Raw genomic sequence first — 24731 nt, forward strand, 5'->3', positions numbered from 1 at the left:
CCTTTTCGCTTTAGGCCTCTGCCGCCGTCTGCAAAAAAACCAACAACAGTTCAATCAATCAATTTCAACATCTTGAGGGGAAAAAACCTCACAAAGTTGAAATTCATTGAACTTTATTTTTAATCCCACATAGCGGCGGAGGAAGTGATGTGTTGGAGCTGGAAAAAAGATGCCACGTGGGGGTGGGGGGAGTGGCGGGAGCAGGGTGCTCCATGTGAGGGGTGGCCTGTACATGGGGTAGAGAAGCAACGTGGTGGTGCTAGCATGGTGGTAAATCAGTTGCTTCCCTCCCCCTGCCAGACATCTGCCAAAGCCACACAGGGTAAGGTTGCCGAGATCTCGTGAGAAGTTAGAAAGTCTGATAAAACTTTTTTTTTTTTACCAAGTCCCACAAACACATAGCAAAGGCTAAGAAGCGAATGGAGAAACGTAATGCAGCTGAAAGGTAGGTTAGTAAAAAAATGCTTGGGGGAGATGAGGGCATCTGGGGGCGGGCGTGGCAACCTTGCATGGTGGCAAGAGGGTGGGGCATGTGCCGATCCCATGCTAGGTCAGCCCCTGCAGCCCTGGGGTGGCCGTGCTACGTGTGGGCAGGGCGTTGAGGTGGGGGCTGGCAGACTGACCAAAGCAGCAGGCGGAGTGCTGGAGGCTCAGAGAGAGAGGGTGCTGAAGCGTGCAAGGAAACAAAGGAAAAATTTTTGGGGAAAAAAAGATCAATGAATTCCAACTTCGCAATCTTTCACAAGAAGTTGGAACTGACTGATTGACCTTCCCCCCCAAAAAAACTTTCCTTTTTTCTTGCAAGGGGTGGCGGTGGATCGTGAAGGAGAAATAGCACAGGGCTGGGAGTCAGGTAAGGAAAGAAAGGCAATCAACTTCCCTCCGCCCAGTGCGCTCCCACAGAGGGCCTCCTCAGGGTGCCACCGGTCAAAGAATGTCGACTGGTGGCCCCCAGGGGGAGGGTGTTCTCTGTGGGCGCGCCGGATTTATGGAACCATCTTCTGGTTGAGCTCCAGATGGCGCCCGACCTTCGCTCCTTCCGGCGCGATCTAAAAACTTACCTGTTCGAACAAGCCGGCCTGGCCTGATGGGTGATGGGTTTGGGTTTTATTGTTTTTTATGTATTTTAACTTAACTTATTGTTATAGTTTTTGGGCATCTTGTTTAATCTTTTTTAACTTTTGTATTCTTGTTTTTTAACATGTATTGCCCTGTTCACTGCCCTGAGTCCTTCGGGAGAAGGGCGGTATACAAATATAATAAAAATAAATAAAAAATAAAAATAAAAAATTTCTGGGGGGAGCGAGGATTTCTTACCTGCTCCACTTGTTCTGAGGCCGCTTTCCATTCAACCACATTGCTCTTGCCAATGGCCTGACCGCCCACTTCAGCACCCTCCCTCTTTCCCTGAACCTCTGGCAATTCACCTTCTGCTTTGGTGGCTCTGTAAGCAGAGCTGCAAAGTTCTCTTCTCTGACAGAGCCACAAAAGCTGTAGCTGAATGGGCAGGTGAGGGGGGAACCTGCCCCACTTGTTCCACGGCCACTTTCAGCCGAGCCACATTGCAGAGGTATTGGGCGCAATACGCGAGGTGGCAAATTCCATGCCACGCCAAAACCAGCTGTTTGCTGCCTCCTGCGCAATGCCATGAGGCCGCAGAACAAGCCAGGCGTCAGTAAGAAACTGGTATACCAGATCTCTCCTTCCCTACTCCGTCTGTTGCTGGAGGGCTGGCCCAGTATTTGCAGTGGGCTGCAGAGCCTGAGAGTGCGCCAGTCAAGGGGGTGGCAGGCTGTTGCTGCTGATGGACACATTTGGCCTCCATGTGCTCGCTGTGTGCAGGGGCTGATGGTGTCAGGCAGTAGCCACCCTGGTCCCTGCCTTGCCCTGCAGCAATGGCACCCCTGCCCTACCCCCTGCCTGGTCTTACCTCATCCCGCAGGATGAGCCTCCTGCCCACCGTCCCATCCGCCAGAGATCCCCTGGATCTCCAACACTGCCTGGCCCCCACAGGCATCCCCCCCATGAGCAACATCGAGCAACTCCCACACCCAGTCTGCCATGACCATTGCAGCCACACCCACCCACTGGGCCACGCCCACCCGGCACCCAACGATAAATAAGTTTTGGGGTTTGGGTTGCAGTTTGGGCACTTGGTCTCTAAAAGGTTCGCCATCACTGATATAAGATATGGAAAGATTGAACATACAATGCTCCATTTCAGCCAAGTTAACTGTAAGGCTGTTTTTTTTCTAGATTTATGAATGACACTTTCAAAAGATGTTTTGATACATACATTATCTATTTGGGTGACATGTTAATTTATTCTAAAGATCCCTCTTGCATGTAATCCATGCCAGAAACGTATTGCAAAAATTACAGATTATCAAGCTTTTTGGAAAATTAGAAAAATGTGCATTTAATCTGATTCGCTTGTACTATTTTGGTTACAGAATATCCCCAAAAGGCATACAAATTGATCCAGCAAAGGACTAGTCTATTCTATCATGGCACACCCATGTAATACAAAGGATATATGGGGCTTTCTAAACTTTGCTAACTTCTGCAGGAGATTCATCCCTAATTTTGCTGAGCTTGCAAAACCACTATTATAATTTCTGAGAAAAGGCTGGCAATTCTCCTGCTCAACCCAAGAATAAGTGACATTTCAAGAGTTTGAACAGCTCTTTGTTTCTCAACTCCTCCCCTATCATCCTGACCCCTCTCATCCCTTTGGTGTGCAGAGAGATGCATCAGATGTGGCAATTTAGAGAAAGAAGGAGAGGTAGTTATGTCTATGTGCATTTTGCTTGAGAGCACTCAGAATTAAATTATGACATTATCAATAAAAAGCTATTGGCAGTAAAAATTGCCTTTCAACTATAAGGACACCTGCTGGAAATAGCAGCCCATCCTAAGCAAATTCATACAGACCATAAAAAGAGTTGCTGGACATTTTTTTCTCCTAATTTGACATCTCATATATTCCAGGCTCCCAGAACAAGCTTCCAGATGCCCTCTCACATAAGTGGAGCATGAGATTCCTCAGTCACATTCCCTCCCCCCCAGCAACACAACTGCAACTAAGCTACCTTGAATCCTATAGTAACACAGATGGTACGGCAGGGATGTCAAACTCGCAACGTCACATGACATGTTGCAACATGACTTTCTTTTCCATTGCTGGCAAAGGGGTGGGTGCCGTTTTGGCATGATACATCTGGCCTGTGGGCCCGCAATTTGACACCCCTGTGCTAGGACCTGATGGATAAACTCAAGGAACTCCAAGGTACAGATTTGCCTTTCACAATAGCGTGGGGAGGGGGGGGGCAGCTATTGCACCATTTATATGTGCCTTTAAGGGATGGGCTAGCACAGCTATACCATGAAATATATCACAAAACAGTAGGAGATGGGGGGATATTCAGTACTCAATTAAGAGCCCTGAGAAAATTTTGGTGGCCCTGCATCCACAGATAAATTAGGGATTGTTTCTTCTTGGCCTATATGTTAGAGATCAAAAATCCCTGATAAGTGGCTGGATTGTAGGATATTTTTTTCTAAATTTCATCACTGATCTCCCTCCAGTGTGGAAATATATTACCATACTGGTAGTAGTGGGTTTAGGGACGCGGTGGCTCAGTGGGTTAGGACGCTGAGCTTGTCGATCAGAAGGTCGGCAGTTTGGCGGGTTGAATCCCGAGTGCCGCGTAACAGAGTGAGTGCCTGTTACTCGTCTCAGCTTCTGCCAACCTAGAAGTTCGAAAGCACGTAAAAATGCAAGTAGAAAAATAGGAACCACTACGGTGGGAAGGTAACAGCGTTTTGTGCGCCTTTGGTGTCTAGTCATGCCGGCCACATGACCATGGAGACATTCTCGGACAAGTGCTGGCTCTTCGGCTTTGAAACGGAGATGAGCACCGGCCCCTAGAGTTGGAAACGACTAGCACGCATATGTGGGGGAACCTTTACCTTTACCTGTGGTTTATTGATCCATTTCTTTCTTTTCATGGATCTCCTAATGGCCGAAGAAATGGTTCAATATTTTTGGATTATGTTTTTAGATTCAGGTAGTCCTCAACTTACAACCATTTGTTTAGTGACCATTTGAAGTTACAACTCCATTGAAAAAAAAGATTTATGATCATATGTCACGCTTATCACTCTTACAGCATCCCCATGGTCATGTGATTAAAATTTGGATGCTTGGCAATTGGCATGTAATTATTTTCAATGCTGTAAAATTTAATACAAGTTTTATTCTAGTCTATTATTCTAGTCTATACACACACACACACACACACACACTTTTATATAGCACTGACAATCTCTATAGTAATAATATAAGAGAGGTTAAATAAGAGATGTTAAATAAGATGTTAAATATCCAAATGCTGCATCATTGCTTGTTGGAACTCTCAATGCAGTCTCAAGCACAAAATCTAAAAAAGTGTGGGTACACGCATATGCACACACACACACACGCATAGCGTATTCATGTGCAAATTTCTTTGTTTTTTTATTAAGCATTCTGTCAAATGAAGTCTCAAATTTAAGTTTTGTTTCAATGTGCCACAGAGTTAAGGTTTTTCATTCTCTTGCTAAAGGAATATTTCCCAGCTGTAATATTGTTTTGTTCTTTTAATCTACTTTCCTCTTCATGAACACAATGATCAATGAAAATGTTATAAATCCTTCTGAGCTCTAGTTTATTTCCACTCCTTCCTTCAGAATTAATATTATACCTCATCAAACATACTGTCAGGAAAAAAATATGGCAGTTTGCAAAAAATGTTTTGATTATACTTTATGTCTAAACACTTCAGAACGCATGACTATATTAACAAATATTACTGATTGTAACAGACAAGCAGTTTGCACAGAGAAATATTCTACAACCATTTCTCATTTAGTGACTGTTTGCAAATATAATGTAAATTAAAAAATAAAAGCATTTTCCAACCAATGCATGCGTTTAAAAACAAATTTCATGTACCTGATAGCAAAAACCTTCACAATGGAATTGTTTAAAATCTAGTCAGTTTCAGATAGCAGCTGGAGGGGCCAAAGTGTTCTAATTAACTAATTAAAGTCTAGATACTAACTTTGTTAACATGATTAGCACTTTTAGGAATACCGTGTACTGTGGAGAAAAACAGAGACATGGTAGTTCGTTTTAAGCAATCTCTCCACTTTGCAAGGGGGCAAAAATAATGTGGTGGTGTGAAGGGGCTGGCTCAGGACATTAAACAGAACTTTATGTAAATCATATACAGTAACTAGTGATCCTGGCAGCATCTCTCTTTTTCAGTCATGTATTCACTTAGCAATCATTTGGATTCAAATTTAAGGAAAGATGTTCATTGTTGAGAAGAAAAAGGTGTAATGACCAATCCAAATACACCAATCCAAATACAGACACTGTAGCTTTGTTTCAATATTCCCGTCATCAAAAGGCCCAATGGCACACAGGTTCTGGGAACCAACAGCTATTCCTATTACTGGAGCTAGAGCTTGGTACCTAATTTTGGTATGTATTTTAATCCCATGTCAGGAAAAATTGATAACTTGTAAACTTGAAAGAGTAGAGTATTGTTTTGGGCCTAATTTGCAGAAGAGCCAAGTCTGGCCCAAATCAGGACTGTTTTTATGTGGTCAAACTGCAATGACAGAAGCAGATGGAGCTCTACGTAAGGATATTATAAATACTCCTTATTTAGGCATTTGATATTTGGGGAATATACTTCATGGGTTGTAATAATAATACTAAAACTAATACTAAAAATGGACTAGGAAGACTGAAACATCAACTTAATTCTCTTCCCTGAAGACTACAGCTTAATTTTAAAAGCTTTTCCAGAGTCCAGGAGCAGAATCCATACATGAAACTGAATTAAAATGACAAGATGCAAATGGAGGTTTTACATTCACTGCTCTCACTGGACATCTGGAATAAAATAATTCAGCTTGATTGCTGCGAACACTGTCTTTTTCTTAGAAATACATGGGAACTCTGTCGACAACATTATATTGTATAGCCATATGTTGTAAAAGGCTTCAGAAGTTAAAACCCTCTGATGTAATTTCAGAGGAAAACAACCCACACGATCTATTTGAAAGATTATATTAAATTAAGATATTTATCTGAATTATCTCCAAAAACAATTTCATGATTTAAGAAATTAAGTTAAGAAATTTATGAATATAATGCAGTCCATAAAAGGATCCTGTAAATAGTATTTGAATTTTGTGAAATATGTTAGTAAACTAGTGATTACTATTAGTATAGGTAGTCCTCATTTAGTAAATGTTCATAGTTAGTAGGATGATAAAAAGGAGCTCCCCTTCATGGATTACTGCCTTGTCGTGGCGAAGGGGCTTGCGTAATTCAATGAAGCTATGAGCTATGCCGTGCAGGGCCACCCAAGACGGACAGGTCATAGCCGAGAGTTCTGACAAAACGTGATCCACTGGAGAAGGAAATGGCAACCCACTCCAGTATCTTTGCCATGAAAACCCTATGGACAGTACCAAAAGGCAAAACGATATGACGCTGGAAGATGAGCCCCTCAGGTCGGAAGGCGTCCAATATGCTACTGGGGAAGAGCAGAGGGCTAGTACTAGTAGCGCCAGAAAGAATGAAGCGACTGGGCCAAAGCCGAAAGGACGCTCAGCTGTGGATGTGTCTGGTGGTGAAAGGAAAGTCCGATGCTGTAAAGATTTTTTCTCCATAGGAACCTGGAATGTAAGATCCATGAATCAAGGAAAGCTGGACGTGGTCAAACAAGAGATGACAAGACTGAACATTGACATCTTAGGTATCAGCGAACTAAAATGGACAGGAATGGGTGAATTTAATTCAGATGACCACCAGGTATACTACTGCGGGCAAGAATCCCTCAGAAGAAATGGAGTAGCCTTCATAGTCAATAAAAGAGTAGGAAAAGCAATACTGGGATACAATCCTCAAAATGACAGAATGATCTCAGTTCGAATCCAAGGCAAACCATTCAATATCACAGTAGTCCAAGTCTATGCCCCAACCACCAGTGCTGAAGAGGATGAAATTGACCGGTTCTATGAAGCCCTACAGCACCTTATAGAACTAACACCAAAAAATGATGTCCTTATCATCATGGGGGATTGGAATGCTAAAGTAGGAAGCCAAAAGATAACCGGAATAACAGGCAAGTTTGGCCTTGGAGTACAAAATGAAGCAGGGCACAGGCTGATAGAATTTTGTCAAGAGAATACGATGGTCATAGCAAACACTCTTTTCCAACAACCCAAGAGACGGCTCTACACATGGACATCACCAGACGGTCATCACAGAAATCAGATTGACTATATGCTCTGCAGCCAAAGATGGAGAAGCTCTATACAGTCAGTAAAAACAAGACCAGGAGCTGACTGTGGCTCAGACCATGAGCTTCTCCTTGCAAAGTTTAAGCTTAAACTGAAGAAAGTAGGGAAAAGCACTAGGCCACTCAGGTATGAATTAAATCATATCCCTGTTGAATATACAGTAGAGGTGACAAATAGATTTAAGGAATTAGATATGATAGACAGAGTGCCTGAAGCACTATGGACAGAGGTTCGTGACATTGTACAACAGGTAGCAACCAAAACCATCCCAAAGAAAAAGAAATGCAAGAAAGCAAAATGGCTGTCTGAGGAAGCTTTGCAAATAGCTAAGGAAAGGAGGGAAGCGAAAGGCAAGGGAGAAAAACATAGATATGCCCAATTGAATGCAGAATTCCAGAGAATAGCTAGAAGAGATAAGAATGCCTTCTTAAATGAACAGTGCAAAGAAATAGAAGAAAACAATAGAATAGGGAGGACCAGAGATCTTTTCAAGAAAATTGGAGAGATGAAGGGAACGTTTAATGCAAAAATGGGCATGATAAAGGACCAAAATGGCAGGGACCTAACAGAGGCAGAAGAGATTAAGAAGAGGTGGCAAAATTACACAGAAGAACTATACAAGAATGAGCTTAATGTCCCTGATAATCACAATGAGGTGGTCACTGACCTCGAGCCAGACATCCTAGAATGTGAAGTGAAGTGGGCCTTAGAAAAGCTGAGCAACAACAAAGCTAGTGGAGGTGACAGTATTCCAGCTGAGCTATTCAAAATCTTAAAAGACAGTGCAGTAAAAGTGCTACACTCAATTTGCCAGCAAATTTGGAAAACTCAACAGTGGCCACAGGATTGGAAAAGATCAGTTTACATTCCAATTCCAAAGAAAGGCAGTGCCAAAGAATGTTCAAACTATCGCACCATTGCACTCATTTCTCATGCTAGTAAAGTCATGCTTAAAATCCTACAAGCTAGACTTCAGCAGTATGTGGATCGAGAACTACCAGAAGTACAGGCAGGATTTCGAAGAGGCAGAGGAACTAGAGATCAAATTGCCAACATACGCTGGATCATGGAGAAAGCTAGGGAGTTACAGAAAAACATCTACTTCTGCTTCATTGACTATGCTAAAGCCTTTGATTGTGTGGATCATAACAAACTGTGGCAAGTTCTTAAAGAGATGGGAGTACCAGACCATCTTATTTGTCTCTTGAGAAACCTATATGCGGGCCAAGAAGCAACAGTGAGAACTGGACACGGAACCACTGATTGGTTCAAAATTGGGAAAGGAGTCCGGCAAGGCTGTATACTGTCGCCCTGCCTATTTAACTTATATGCAGAGCACATCATGAGAAAGGCAGGGCTAGATGAATCAAAAGTTGGAATTAAGATTGCCGGAAGAAATATCAACAACCTAAGATACGCAGATGATACCACTCTAATGGCAGAAAGTGAAGAAGAACTAAAGAGCCTCTTGTTGCGGGTGAAGAAGGAGAGTGCAAAACTTGGGTTGAAACTTAACATTAAAAAAACCAAGATCATGGCATCCAGCCCTCTCAATTCCTGGCAAATAGATGGGGAAGAAATGGAGGTAGTGACAGATTTTATTTTCCTGGGCTCCAAGATCACTGCAGATGGGGACTGTAGCCAAGAAATTAAAAGACGCTTGCTCCTGGGGAGGAAAGCCATGACAAATCTAGACAGCACACTAAAAAGCAGAGACATCACCCTGTCAACAAAAGTGCGTATAGTCAAGGCTATGGTCTTCCCAGTTGCAATGTATGGCAGTGAAAGTTGGACCATAAGAAAGGCTGAGCGCCAAAGAATTGAGGCCTTTGAACTATGGTGCTGGAGAAGACTCCTGCGAGTCCCTTGGACTGCAAGGCAATCAAACCGGTCAGTCCTAGAGGAGATCAATCCTGACTGCTCTTTAGAAGGCCAGATCCTGAAGCTAAAACTCAAATACTTTGGCCACCTAATGAGAAGGAAGGACTCACTGGAGAAAAGCCTAATGCTGGGAAAGATCGAGGGCAATAGAAGGGGACGACAGAGAATGAGGTGGCTGGATGGAGTCACTGAAGCAGTAGGCGTGAGCTTAAATGGACTCCAGAAGATGGTAGAGGACAGAAAGGCCTGGAGGAATGTTGTCCATAGGGTCGCGATGGGTCGGACACGACTTCGCAGCTAACAACAACAAAAAAAGGAGCTTCCTGACCAATCCTTGCATTTATGACCACATATCTATAGAAAATTGAAATAAGGTCATAAGCAGTCACAATTTTACTTGGTAACCACTTCGCTTAAAGACTGAGTTGCTGTAATTACTGTAGTTGATAAACTATATTACTATTCAGTCTGAGAAACAGCATACTTCTTCCATTTGATGTGGTTGCTTTTTTCCATAAAGCATGCAACTTTATCAGAAATGTATATTTAATGTAAGGATGGAAGGTATTTTTGTCTAACTAAGGGCTTTTCAACCAGTGGTACAGGTACCACCCTGTGGTACATTGGCATCTGGCAGGTGGTATGTGACCATCCTAGAAAAATGGTAGCGGGGGAGGGGAATGAGCTGAACCGGTGGCAGCACCACACAAGCCTAAGCAAGAGATGGCTGGAGCTGCAGGGCTGTCAGGGCTCAGCGGAAGCGCCAGGATCAGCGCCATGCTTCAGCTGGAGCTCGGCGCTGATTCTGGCGCTTCTGAGCCCAGAAGAAGCACCGATCAGCTGGAATGTTGCAGCATCTCCAGGGTCTTGTGATTTACATTCAGATGCTTGGCAACTGATTCATATTTATGATGGTCACAGTGTCCCAGAGTCATGTGAAGTGATCAAAACCTGCTGCAACCACCTAGCAGACCGGGGGGGGGAATAAAAACCAAACACCTCCCCACCCCATTCCCGCTGCCAATCCTCAACAGAAATGCTCACAACAATGAAACCTCAGACAGGAGGAAGAGCGCCGCCGGGTGGGCAGACAGGTGTCTTGCTCGGCTGTGGCTTGGGGGGCACTTTTTCAGTGTCATTGTAACTTCGAACAGTCACTAAGCGAACTGTTGTAAGTTGAGGACTACCTTTTGGTCATCCAAGTTTTTGACACCTTGCTAGGTGACTGGTGGTACTCAGATGTTGCCATATCCTAAAAGTGGTACAATCAGTGAAAAGGTTGAAAAGCCCTGGTCTAACTAGCCTGATCAACTAAATCAATCAACTGTGCTGTTTAGTCAGGTGAGAGATACTGTAGTCAAATCATTCTTTTATAGCAATGTTAAGAAATATCTAATATTCAAATCTTTAAATGTTTGAAGTATTGTTACCATCTACATTGAAGGAATGTTGTACTTTGTTTGATGTCTTAACAGATCTGACAGAATAGATAATAACAAGTGAACTAGGAGGTGAGAGCAAATTTTTTAACATCTTTATAATAAATTTAAAATTCATTTTAAAGGAATATTTGTTATGGATGACATTTGAGTCCATATCTGATTTAATTACAAAAAATCAAAACTGAGTATCATATATACTTCTTGACTGCAAACTAGAAATTGAAATAGTAATATAAAAAGTTTAAATAGAGATTTATGTCAAGAACTTGAATATTTTTTCTGATACTCACAGTTCCACCAACTATTCTTCCTAGTGGATACCATGCTCTTTCATCAAACCAATTTAAGAATTCATAAAATCCATGTGATGCAAGATGATGTGTTGATCTGTAGTTAAACCTAGAAAAAGTAGATCAGATGTTAAAAAAATCCCTACTAATTAACTTCAGGTAAATGTTCAAATTTCATATAATGCTCTTTGGGGAGCTAATGCTTGGAATTTCTAACATCAAAATAAAACATGGCCAGTTACTCTTTCCCAAGCCTAGAAGCAGGCAATGGCAAACCACTTCCAAAATCTTCTCAAGAAAGCTTAAGGGTCTTGCACAGGCAGTTTATCAGGATCAATACTGAGTCAAAGGAAAAGAAAAGGCAGTATTTATTAGTATGACTGAATTGCTATTGGCACCCGTATAGACACTCTTGTATACGTATATATGAATAAATATTCTATTCAATTTTAAAGAAGAGCTCTAGAATCTTTACTGTTTTACTAAATGGGAAAAGGAAAAAATTTGCTATTTCATCATTTTTTTTTGCTTCCAACTCTAAAATATCTATATGCTTCATGACATTAAAGAGGAATGAATACGCAACTATGTTTTGATTTTATATATAACTTTATATTTAACCTACAAATATCAGTTTGTATGATGATTATTATTAGGGAAAAAGGAATGCTATAAGTCTAATTCACTTTTAAATGTATGATAAATTTAGAATTACTATTTGCAATTAATTACTTTAATATTTATGGAATTTTTTACAGATTTATATAATGGTTAGATTTTTAACGATTAAAAATCAAATCTGATTATAAATAATCAAGATATTCACGGAAGACTTCAAGTATGTAGGATTCTTAGATTTTATTAACTACCAAAAAATATTAGTTTGCCCGAATAGAATTTAGACTGTACTTTTCAGTATGGATGCTTTTATGACAGTGAATATGGAATAGCTATTAAAGACGAATCTTCCAAACTTGATAACCCCCTTAGCATGATGGATTGCAACTAACATTCTAAGGAAGCATGGCATGATGGGAATTATAATGCAAACATCTGGATAACGATACTGCTTAATTTTAATAGGCAGAAGCTGCCAATTCGAAAGTATATAGAAGGAATAACATGGTTCTCAGTAAAGAATGACAAGATTTTAATATAATTACAAAGTAACATCAAATCAACTATTACTGAAATTCTAGCTTACACTTGGCTCAAAGGAAACATGCCACACTAGTGAGTGTAAAACTTACTTCACAAAAAATATTGATGTATGAAAAGCTAGACAAAGGAAAACCTTAATCCAAAAGCGGTCTCTCTCTTAACAAAAAATAAATTTGTAAAAATAAAGCTAAGAGTTATTCTAAAGATAACACGAAATGAAATGGGAAACAACTGATTTCAAGATTTACATAGAATGCCTAAGAACAAGATTTAAGGAATACCCAAGGGAATTCTAGCCTTTTTTCATTCTTTGAAAACCAGACATATCAAACTTCTTTTGAAAGTCCTTCTTTATAGCAACGGTCTCATAGAGCTAGTTGGATTATTGAAGCACCTTCCTTTATAAGTATGCAAGCTCTGATATGCTGTTCATTCATTCTACCTTAGTTTATTAACCTCTATTTTCAAACAATTCATGCCAACATTGAGGCATCGTCTATATATGTATGTATATTTGTATATATTTATGTATATGTAGATGGAGAGAGATTTGTGTAAATCCCAGTTTGTTTAAAAACATCGCTTTTTGCTAGAAGAAAAGGTGATAATATATTTTTAAAGTTCACGTGACAATTATATATATAATAAAGCATTTCTGACACATGTAAATTAAACAACCCATCATCATGCTCATAAGCAACTCTCAAATATTAATACTTTCAACAAAAACATTATGCTGAGGCAAAATACAACTAAATACTTGGAAACTTTATATCCAATTAATTGAATTGCAGCAGAAAATTTAACAGCATTATACACATTGTCAGGGAGGATTTAACTCTGCCAAATTCCAAAGTGATTTCAACGAGAATTGTTCTAGAACAGAGGTGTCAAACTGCGTGCCGGATACATCATAGCAAAACCACCCCCATCCCACGGCCGGCAATGGCAAGAAAGTTGTGATATGTCAAGATACATCACGTGATGTTGCGAGTTGACACCCCTGTTCTAGAAGCTAGACACTGATTCTTAGAGGTCAAATTGACAGAAAAGATTCTGAGTTTACAAAACTAATTTAATGGCCTGCAACTTTAATGAAACTGCAACTAGTTCCGCAAACAAGAAAGGAATTTATGTTTGCATGTAAACTTCAGGTTAAACAGCAACTGGGATGAAGATTGCTATCACTAAGCAACACAATTATCATTTCTTTATCATTATCATTACTTAGCAATAGCAATCCTGGCAGTCCTAGTTTCTCTTAAACCTCAGAGCACATAAGTAATGTGGAAACAGACGGGAGTCCAAGGCAATGAGCATGAGGCTACCATGCAAGCAAGTTGTTGGAGGCCTTGGAAGGGCCATTGGAGGCCATGTCTAGTTCGGCAAGCGGTGCTGCAAGCATGCGTGTTATTGAGATCATGGCCTAACAATTACATGGTTCTGGCCTAATGATTGCAACTGAGGGTACTGGAACTGTCTTAATGACCACTTTGCTTAGGAATGGAAATTCCAATCCAAGTAGGATTAAGTGAGAACTACCAATATGGCTTTTAAGAGAGAATACGTTCCTGTTCAGGAGAATAAGCCTCCTATTCAGAAGAAGGAGCAAGACCAAGAGACAGATAAGATCGACTAGGAGATTAAGACCTAGATATAATTGAAAAGGATGGAGGAGACTGGGATACTATCAATAAATATTAATGGTTTAAACTCTCCCTCAAAAAGGAGAATTTTTTTTACATGTTTAAAAAAATTAAACATGGATATAATTTGTCTTCAAGAAACGCATATTAAGAGGCAACATATTAAAATTCTAAAGCAACCAAAAACTGGCAAACTTTTCTTTGCATCGGCATCTCAAAAGAAGAGTCACTTTTTATATAAAAGATGACTCCCAAACAAATCTACGCCGATGAAGAGGGGAAAATCTTAAGGATGGAAATTATGATGGACCAAAAGCAGATATTAATGATTGGAATATATGCACCAAATGACAAACAAGAACAATTTTATCTAACTCCGCAAGAAAATATTAGATCTAAACTACCAAAACTTCTGTATAATGGGAGATTTTAACACAATAGTGGATGGAACTTTGGACTATAAAAGTGCTAAGCAAGGAAGGAAAGGAGGAAATCTGTTACCTAGAGCATTTTCAAAAATTATAGAAGAATTCAGGATTTTAGACATATAGCGAGAGGAAAAACCCAAAGAAATTACAATATACATTTTACTCAAATAGACATAAATCATGGTCAAGAAATTGACATGATATGGATTTTGTTGGACCTGAAACTGATGATTCAAGAGGTGGAAATTGAAACTAATGACTGGGCAAACCATAATCCAATAAAAATAACTTGGAAAGAAATGAAGAAGAAACCTAGATGGTCTCTCAACAAATCGATATTGAAGGAAAAAGAATTTCTACAACTAGCGACAAATGGAATTTTTCTTCAAAATAAACAAGAAGGAAGAAAAATCACTCCAAAATGTTTTGGACACTGCTAAAGCATACTTTAGAGGCCTGGTTATAACTTATATTGCTAAGAAGAATAAAGAAAAGAAATAACTACAATTAACTTTGAGGAATTAGAAATCTAGAATCAGATCTACAAATAGATCCAGATAAAGTAACACTCATAAAACAAATGGAAATAATAAAGCATAAACTAAACCTAGTTCAGATGGAACCAATGGCCGAACAGATTAAACGGGCCAAACAGAACTTCTTTGAAAACGCTAATAAACCAGGCAGATGGTTAGCATATAGACTGAAAAAAGAAAAAGAAAAGAAAATGATAAAAAAATTACAAGATACAAAAGGAGAAATACAGTTTCAAAATGATGCAATGAAAAAAATTGTTAAAGAATATTATGAGACTTTACAGGGCAAAGGAAGTCTCTGAATACAGCAGTACTTAAAAAAAGCAAACCTGCCAAAAGTCCCCCAGAGTATTTGCAATATATTAAATGAACCAATATCAATGATAGAGATTACAGAAGCTATAAAAAGGCAAAAAAAAGAGATAAGACTCCAGGGCCAGAAGGACTACCTGCAGAATTTTACACTGCGTTGCAAGATTTTTTTTTTTTAAGTTAAGATGTCTTAACTCCAACCTTGAAAGATCTTTGCAATGAAATTCTCCTGGAAACCAAAATACCAAAGACATGGACTAAAGCTAATATTACCTTAATACCCAAAGAAGATACAGACTTGACACACATAAAAAATTACAGACCAATATCTTATTAAATGTAAATTATAAAATCTTTGCTTCGATAATGGCAGAAAGAACTAAGAAATTTTTGAATGAATTTATACAAACAGACCAAAATGGGTTTTTACCAAAAAGACACATAAAAAATAACTTAAGAACAATTCTGGATGTTTTAGAGTACTACGAAGCTCACCCAGGGAAGCAGGTGGCGTTGATATTTCTTGATGCACAAAAAGCATTTGGTAATCTAAATTGGCAATTTATGTTTCAGCAGCTCATTGAAATGGACTTTGGGGAAAACTTTATGAATGCAATTCATGCGATTTATGATAAACAGACTGCCAAAATAATTGTAAATGGAGGCTATACAGAAAATTTCAGTATCAAAAAGGGCACAAGACAGCGATGTCCCCTATCCCCACTATTACTCATATTAACCTTGGAAGTACTGAATAGAAATATTAGACAAGTCTGTGAGATTAAAGGATTAGAGATTAAGGGTGAAAACTACAAATTGCAAGCATTTGCGGATGACTTGGTTTTTATATTAGAACCTTTGGAAACAAGCACAAAATTGTTGGATACAATAGAACAATATGGAGACGTCGCAGGCCTGATGATAAATAGAGAAAAGACTAAAGTTTTGACAAAGAACTTAATAGAAAAACAGAAAACACAACTTACAAGAAAAACAAATCTTCAAATAGTTAAAAAAGTTAAGTATTTGGGAATTTATCTAACAGCAAGGTGTATAACTACAAGAGGATAACTATATAAAGTTATTAAAACAAATAAAACTGGATTTAGAAAAGTGGAAAAATATCCAACTGTCAATGCTGGGGAGAATAGCTACAATTAAAATGAATATTTTACCAAAATTACTTTTTCTATTTCAAACCATCCCGGTAAAATTAGAAAAAGCCTTCTTTGATGAACTAAATACTACAGTATTAAAATTTATTTGGCAAGGAAAAAAAGCACGAATTAAAGTGAAAATGCTACAAGACATTAGAGAAAGGGGAGGATTTAGACTCCCAGATTGGAAGTTATATTACCAAGCAGCTATTTTAATGTGGAAATAAAAGACTATTATACTGGAGGGGCATGACTTAACAGATTGGCTGGCATGCCTTCTTATGGTATGGGAAGAACAAAGCACACAGATACTTCCAGAACCACGTTATAAGAAATGCCCTTCTTTTAGAATGGGAAAAAATAAAAGAACAAAACAGATATCTGAATGGCTTTCAACAATGGAAGCCTTCGCTTACCCAAATTTGATTAACTATGAGAAACTTGTAACATACAAAGACTTATTGGACAATGAAGGAAAATTGAAATCTATACAAGATCTACAGCCACAAGGTATTAACCTAGCATGGTGGTCATACCTACAAATTCAAACAAGATATGAAAAAGACATGAAAATAACAGCATTTACAAGGAACAGACAGAACTGGATCTTATATTGTTAAAAACAGATGAAAAGCTGATCAAAAAACTCTATAGATTTTTACTTAATTTAAAGATGGAGGAAGAACAAGTCAAAGAAACAATGATAACTTGGGCAAAAATGTCTGACATTCTATGGAGCTTGAAGAATAGGAAAAATTATGGTACAGAAATATTAGACTAACTAAAGCTGTATCATATAAAGAAAATTTGTATAAAATGTTCTATAGATGGCACATGACACCAGTGAGATTAACGAAAATGTTTAAAAACACCTCAAATGTTTCTTGGAAATGTAGTCAAAGACCTGGTACTTATTACCATATCTGGTAGACATGTCCTAAAGCTAAAAGATTTTGGTTTAAGATACATTTATGGTTGGAGAAGATGATTAAAAAACAAATAGAATTTAAACCAGAATTGTTCTTGCTAGGAATGATAGGTCCTATGACAAGGAGAGCGGTTATTTAATATTACATGTATTAACAGCAGTGAGAATTATTTTTGCCCAATACTGGAAAAATGAAAATTTACCATCTGAAGAAGTATTAAAGAAAATACTAGATTGTGCAGGAATGAATAAACTTTAGAGATTAATGAGAAAGAGGATTCAGTTTATTATAGAACTTGGCAGTGCTTTTTTTATAAAAGAAAAAGGTGATGGAACTCACACATGTCATACAACCCGCCTTGCCTACTCTACAAGGTTCCATCCAAAAAAGGTGCCGGAACTCCGTTCTGAGCGTTCTATGAGAAAAAAAGCCCTGGAACTTGGACTAAATTTTATCAATGGCTAGATAACCAAATTAGAGAGAAAGGAAAGTGATATGTATTTCTGAATGTATTTTACTAAGAAAAATATTATGGATTGAAAACTTAATATTTTTTATTACAATTTACTATATTTATTATTGCTATCAATCATTAACTCTAATATTCTCATTTATATACATGTAACCAGACAATATGCTGTTTGCCAAACATTGAATGTTATCGAGGGAAACCCTAACCCCTAGCCCAACCTTCCCTGTATTCCAACCCCAATCCCCACCCCCCCTTTTTTCCTCCCCATCCTTATAAAAACCAATAAAAAAGAGAATACCGTATTTTTCGGACCATAAGACGCACCCAGTTTTTAGAGCAGGAAAACAAGAAAAAAATTCTTTCTCCTTCTCTCTCTCTCCCTCTCGTTCTCTCTCTCTCTCTTTCTCTCCCTCCCTCTCCCATTGTCCCTTCCTTCCTTCCTTCCAGTCGCCTTTAAATGGATTGGACTTCAGGCAATGCTGAGCGTTACTCGAAATACTTTACATGGGTTATTGTTTGAATTATCCTTCCCTAATCCCGCAAGATGGGGTACCAGCAACTCTTTATTTTGCATCCCAGAGAAATTACGAGAGAGGATTGCAGCGGGGGTCTTGTAGAGACAAAAACTATGGCTGGGCCGCTAACACGTTTATAAGCAAGCATGGCTTGTGGTTTGTCACCATTGCAGATGTAACCTGAGAATTTTCACTTTGTCTGGAATTAAAGAAACAAAACAAAACCATGGATCCCTTTTTAAAGTTCACTTGGTTGACGGCTTCCTTCCATACTCTTCCCAGCAGAGAAAAGAACATGAAACTTAGCTAACTAGATTAGGGACAGTTTGGGAACTTTTTACCAGTCAGGCCCAACTTACTGAGGCTCATTTGTTTTGCTTGTCACTTAAAACAAACTTGTGGCTTGTTCTGAACCAGCCCTCTTCTCGCACCCCTAATCAAAAGAAGAGTCTGGAAAGCGTCCAAGGCTAAAAGGCTTCTGCCAAGATTTAATTACGCAGTTAACAAAAACACAAGAGCTTGTCTTCTCAAGCGGAAAAAGTTGCTTTCAGCAACCAGCCCCTCCCCAAACACTTCTTTTATAGAGAGCTCAGGGCGTGGTCTCCCTGTGCCTCCTCCCGAGGAGTCCCATAGTCTTTCTTTGTTTGTCCCTGCTCGTCTGCCTCCTGCGTCGGGCGTCCTTGAACAGGGCCAGCTGTGGGTCATCATCCTCCGCACTCTCGGGCTCACACAGCTGAGAAGAGGTCCCCGGCTGAGGGCTCTGCAAAGCCTCCAAATCATCATCATCAGCCGGTTCGTTTCCCTCCTCCCCCACATCTGAGTCCTCCGATACATCGGAGCCGGCTGTCGGACCCACAGGCTGGCCCTGAGTCACAACATGGCTCCTTGTGATGTGCAGACTTCCTTCTCTCTGAATTGCAGTTCCAGATTGTTTACCAGATGTTAAACGGGATCTCTTCTCAGAAATGCAGCTGGCCCTGTTTGCTTTCACTCGTTTTCCCACTGAAAATCTGAGCCACTCACCTTGCTGGTCTTTGTGCAATAGGAAATGGTCCGTGTGTGAAACGGAGTGAGGGAGATTGCCAGAAATGCGAATCGGCCGATCTCGCGCTCCTGCAAACTCCCTCGCTCGGTTTCAGCTTCCCTTGCTACAAGAGAAAGCAGGCTGAAACGAGGCAGATTGCAGCAGCGCGAGATCAGCCGATTCGCATTCCTGGCAATCTGCCTCTTTCGGTTTCAGCCTGCTTTCTCTTGTAGCAAGGGAAGCTGAAACCGAGCGAGGGAGAGTGCAGGAGTGTGAGATCGGCGTTTCTCAGCACGTGCCGATTCGTGCTCCTGGCAATCTCCCTTACTTTCCACTTGCGGAGGTTGGAGCTGGCCATACGGATCACCTTCGGACCATAAGAAGCACCATTGTTTCCCCCCCCACACTTTTGGGAAAAAAAGTGCGTCTTATGGTCCGAAAAATACGGTAAGTTCTGTCAACTTGTATAAAACATCTACAATTTGAAAGTGGGAAGAAACTTCAATATTTTTCTCAAAATTACATCATACATGATCAAGAGGACACAATTTAATCTGGATACGGTTTTATATTACCATCATCAAATTGGTCTTTGCATTCTTTTCGTCACAGCTGCAGAATTTGATGGGTGATTGATTTCAGTTGCCAGTATCTGCTTTTGTCTTACCGTAACACATTTAAGCTACCTGTGTTTGAAATTGAACTTCAAATTCAAGAAGCAACAAATTATCAACTGCAATGAGGATTCTGGAAAAAAATGGCAATGTTCTGTTATTGTACAAACTGACATAAACAATCAAATCATAATAGTAAAAATATGAATTGGGGAAACCAACAAGTTATTTCTAATCATATACATTCCTTGAGTTATGACAGGTCATCTAACAACCATTCAAAATTACAAACCTTCCCCCCAAGCTACATAAGATCTCATTTCAAAGTTATGCCTGCAGTCATTTACTCTTATGACCAACTGTAGATATGCTACAGCACGCCCACTCACCTATTTCTCCCCCACCATGGTCTGATAGGCACTAGGTTTGCCTTGCTATCCCTCCAGGTTCCAAATAGTCCTCCCCACCCCCAATCACTTGCTTTCCTTTTAAAGGATCCATAAAGTTGGGGTAGGGAAGGATAGTCTTCTCTGTTGCTGGGCCATGTAGCACAATCCTGTCATTTTCCCTTTTCTTGCTAGTCTTAGCTCTCTCAGCTTTACACTAGTACAGCTAATGTTAGGGAAGGTAAACCTAATGGTGAAAAGAAAACTGCCAGGATTTCTTCTCTTCAATTCTCTTCAACATGGCCCAGCAACAGAATGGCCTGTTCAACTTCCCTACCCTGACCTCCTGAGTTCTGAGCACTTTGAAAGGTAGATATGTGACTCTGACAGTGTGGGTATGAAGGAGGCCCAAAGGGCTGTGAGTACTCCTAGAGGCAGGAGGCAGAGCATGGGTATCTCGGGGAGTAGGGAGAGGCCTTGGGAGGTGCAATGCAGTAGGTTGTGCCTGGATTAGGCATCTTAGAGTCTGCCCTAATCAAGGTAACTCATGCTCTACTTTACAATTTGTGTGTTAGTTCAACAAATGCATTGGAGAGAACAGGGATAGAGGGGATGGTTAATAGGGCAATTCACTTAACAATCAGTCTGACTTCTGACAGTATTGCGCAGGCTCCATGACTGTCATAACTCAAGAATTACCTCTATACATTTTAATCAAGCTCTTTTAACTTCATGTAGTAATATGCTTTTAATATCCATATCTATAGCATAATAATGTTAATGTAAGAATCACCCTATTGTTTCAGAGAATATGAACTACCTTAATAGGTTCTACATGACTGTTAGAAGTACAGTATTCATAATCTCTTCTGAACAAATCCAGTCCAGTTACATTACATATAACACTATAAATAAGACAGTCTATTCTATATTTACAAAATATTGGTGAAATGTGGATAATGGAAGAATTAAATGTTACATTATGTTAATTTCATTAACTTTACGATTTAGGTAATCGCTAACTAGAAACTGGTCTATCAAGGGATCAATTCTAAATAGGTGCTCACATCATCATCATCATTTTAACCACTGTCTATCCACTGCAGGATGAAGGCCTCTTCTGCATGTTTCCAACCAATACGGTCCTGAGTTTTCTTTTGCTAACTGGGCCCGCAATGCTTGCTGTCGATCCAACTTGTTTTAAGTCTCTTTTGTCGATTCTTTTTATCAAGTGGGATCTATTCTATGACTGCCTTGGTCCACCTGCCATCACTCCTTCTTGCTATGTGACCAGCCCATTTCCATTTCAATTCTTTTACTCTCCTGATATCATATACTTTCGTTTGTTGTTTAATCCATGTGCAGGTCTTTCTGTCTTGTCTTATAATGCTAAGCATGTAATCTTTCCATGGCTCTTTGCACCACTTGTAGCTTTTGTATCGTGAGGTTAATGTACATGTTTCACCAGCATGTTAGAGCAGGTAGCACACAGTGATTGAAACCTTTTCTCTTCAGGCACAGAGGGAGGTTGTTTTTGAAAGTTATGCTTAGCTTGCTGAATACCCGCCAACCACATTTAACACACCTTTCAATTTCTTTTATTGTATCACTTTTCACTGAGATCCATTGGCCAAGGCATATGTAGTAGTCTACTAGGTCTAGTTCTTCTCCAGATATATTTTTTTCCTTCTTTGCTGAATTTATTACAAATAGCCTGGCTCTTTTTCAGGTTTATTTTTAAGCCAAATGGTTCTCCTGCTTTGTGCAGCTCTCAAGTCTTTGTAGCTCTTCTGGGTTGTGAGAAGAGAACATCATCTGCAAATTTTAAATGATTTAAATAGGCGCCACTGATTTTTGCCCAGTCTAGTTTGTGAAATACTTCTTCAAGGCAGGCTGAGAAAAGAATAGGTGATACTGTATTGCCTTGTCATACACCTTGTTCTATGTTGATTTCCACTTTAACATCATTAAGGAAAATGGTTGCCGCTGTTTTTTCATATAGCGATTGTAGTAAGTTTATGTAAGCAGTATCTATGCCTTGGTTGAACAATGCCTTAATTATTGCTTGCTGGAATACTGAATCATTTTGTAGTCAGTGAAAGCCATGCACAGAGGCATAGTGCACTTTTTGTGCCTTCTAATGACTTACTGAACTTGGATGTAATCCATTGTATTGTAGCCACTTCTGAACCCTGCCTGCTCCTTTGGCTGTGCATCATTTAATTTCTCAATATTCTGTTTGCTATTATCTTGGTGAAAATCTTGTAGATGACTGAAGGAAGCCTTACTGGGCAATAGTTCTTTAAATTATCTTGGGCCTCTTTCTTGTGTATAAGAATCACTTCAGCATTTTCCCATGCATTGGCTATTTTTAATTCTCCGAGACATCTTGAGAATAGTTTTGCTAATATCTTGTGTAAACTGTGGCCACCAGCCTTCAGCATTTCAACCATAACACAGTTATTTCCTGAAGCTTTGCCATTTTTCATTAATACTTCCTCCATTAGGATATCTGGCATTTTTTCTTTTGTGGGTGTTGTTACTTTTAAATGATCTTGATCTTTGTATAGCTCTGAATAGAATTTTCCAATAATTTATTATATTTACTGTCTATTCTATAAACAGAACCATTTTCAAGCTTTAATGCACCTTCTTTCTTCTATTTATAAGCTTGCATTTTGCTCCATTAATCCCTTTGTTTTATTCAATTGCCTTTTTACAAGCTTCATGTTAAACTGATGTGTTTCTTCTTGGATATGTTTTATCGTCTTGCAAAGTTCAATGTAGTCCAGTTTATTAGTGAAACTTCTTCTATTCTTCACTGTCCATCATTTTTTCATTAAATCAATAATTTCATCAGAGATTTTTGACTGTACAAAGTGTTTTTCTGGTGGTGCTATAGATGTAGCATATTCAAGGACATTTTTGACTATTTGTTCATTTTGGTTGGTAATATTCATCTCTTCCAAATCTTTCAGTAAAGTGATCTGATAGATTGTCAAAATTGCTATTCTCCTCTAATAGCTTATCACTATTTTTGTTTTTTTGTGATTTCTTTTATCATTTTCATACACTCTTTTTGACTATCTTCACTAGCTCATAACATTCTATGGTCACTAAAAAACAACTGATGACAGTACAATTGCACAATATGGTTTTATTACTTGACATGATGTAGTCAAGTATATTCGCGTGTAGATTGACTTATACAGAGATGCAACAATCAGTAAAGTTTCCATTACTATTAAGATGTATCTCATAGATTTTTTTTTAAAAAAGATAAGACAATGGAAACATCTTACTTTTAACTATTTATTTGATTAACAGTTTCTACAAAACCAGCTATTTTGAAAACTGAATGAACTACCATTTTTAAACATGGAAGTTCATCTTCATAGGAAAATGCTCCAGTTCAGGTTCAGTTTGCTCAACTGCTTTATTAAGTATATCCAAGAGGTTTTTTTAGAAATTTTCTATTTGAATTAACCATAGGCTACCTTATCTCTGAAACTGAAGTAGTTAACTTAATTAAAAAGTCAGCTTCATAAACTATGGTTTGAAGTTATTTGCAATTAGCAAACCAACTTAATTCAGTTGCTGCTTAGGAAACTTCATAAACTATGATTAGTCAAAGTATAAGTAAATTCCTTCTTGTAATGTGATCATGATTTATGACACATTCAAAAGCAACCATTATGGAATGGTAACAAAAGAAATACAAAAGAATCAATGGCAGGAGCTTCGCTTAAGATACATTCACCTACTTAAGAATAAATAACAGATCTAAATTATTCAGAACAACCATCACAGGCACAAACATATAGCAAATGTAAAGAGAAACTAAGATCAAATTTCAAAATCAGAAGTGCAGATAGAGATCAGCTTTGGGGAAAGAAAATTAAAAAAAAAAGAATTTTATAGTTACAAGTTTATTTATTTATACTATAAAGGAAACAAGTCTTAATTATAAAAATATAGTTAACTTTTCAACATTTTCACTTTAAAAATAAATAGAAGCTACCTAATACTCTCCTTGTACAACAAATTACAAAGACAAACTTACCCATTATCAATCAAAATAATTAAACATGAATATATTTATTGTGATCCTAGATGCTTGTTTTGTTCTATCTGGGGGAGGCGGGGTCTAGAATGAAACACTTTTAATTTTTTTTATATAAATTAGTTATTGTTTCCTCCAAATTGAAACTGTGAGCAAACTGGTTATTCTTAGGAGAAACTGAATTTGATCAGAACATTTTAAAATCTGTATCTCAGTCGAGAACTCCATGTGACACTTTTTTTATTCTAAATACAAATAATATTATCTAATATCAAAATTCAAATAGGTAGAACTGAGTAGTTTCCTCTTTGCTTTTTATGGAGATACACAGACTTGTAGGCCAAATTGCTGACTTCAAAAATCTTGTAGTCCTGAAAAGTTCCAGAAGTTGCAATTTTAATTTAATGAACAGCAAAAATTGTTAAAATCAATGTTATGAAAATAAATGAAATGAAACTAAATTTGGGTATGTTTTGGTCCATCTGTTTTTGGAATGTGGCTTTTAGCAAG

General features: G+C 38.6%; 1 protein-coding gene across 3 annotated transcripts in view; it reads right to left on the reverse strand.

Moving 5' to 3' along the window:
- Nucleotides 1–24731, reverse strand: part of STT3B (STT3 oligosaccharyltransferase complex catalytic subunit B) — a 66576-nt gene that overhangs the window by 34610 nt on the left and 7235 nt on the right. For 2 of the 3 annotated variants that reach the window (XM_081343505.1, XM_081343504.1), the window contains exon 2: nucleotides 10979–11087. In XM_081343505.1, the coding sequence (XP_081199631.1) occupies nucleotides 10979–11087 (109 nt within the window). Of the gene's footprint in view, nucleotides 1–10978; nucleotides 11088–19733; nucleotides 19982–24731 lie in introns of those variants that run through there. The other variant, XM_081343506.1, reaches the window with a different exon arrangement.

The sequence above is a fragment of the Vipera berus genome (assembly GCF_964194415.1).
Source record: "Vipera berus genome assembly, chromosome: Z".
NCBI classification, from domain to species: domain Eukaryota; kingdom Metazoa; phylum Chordata; class Lepidosauria; order Squamata; family Viperidae; genus Vipera; species Vipera berus.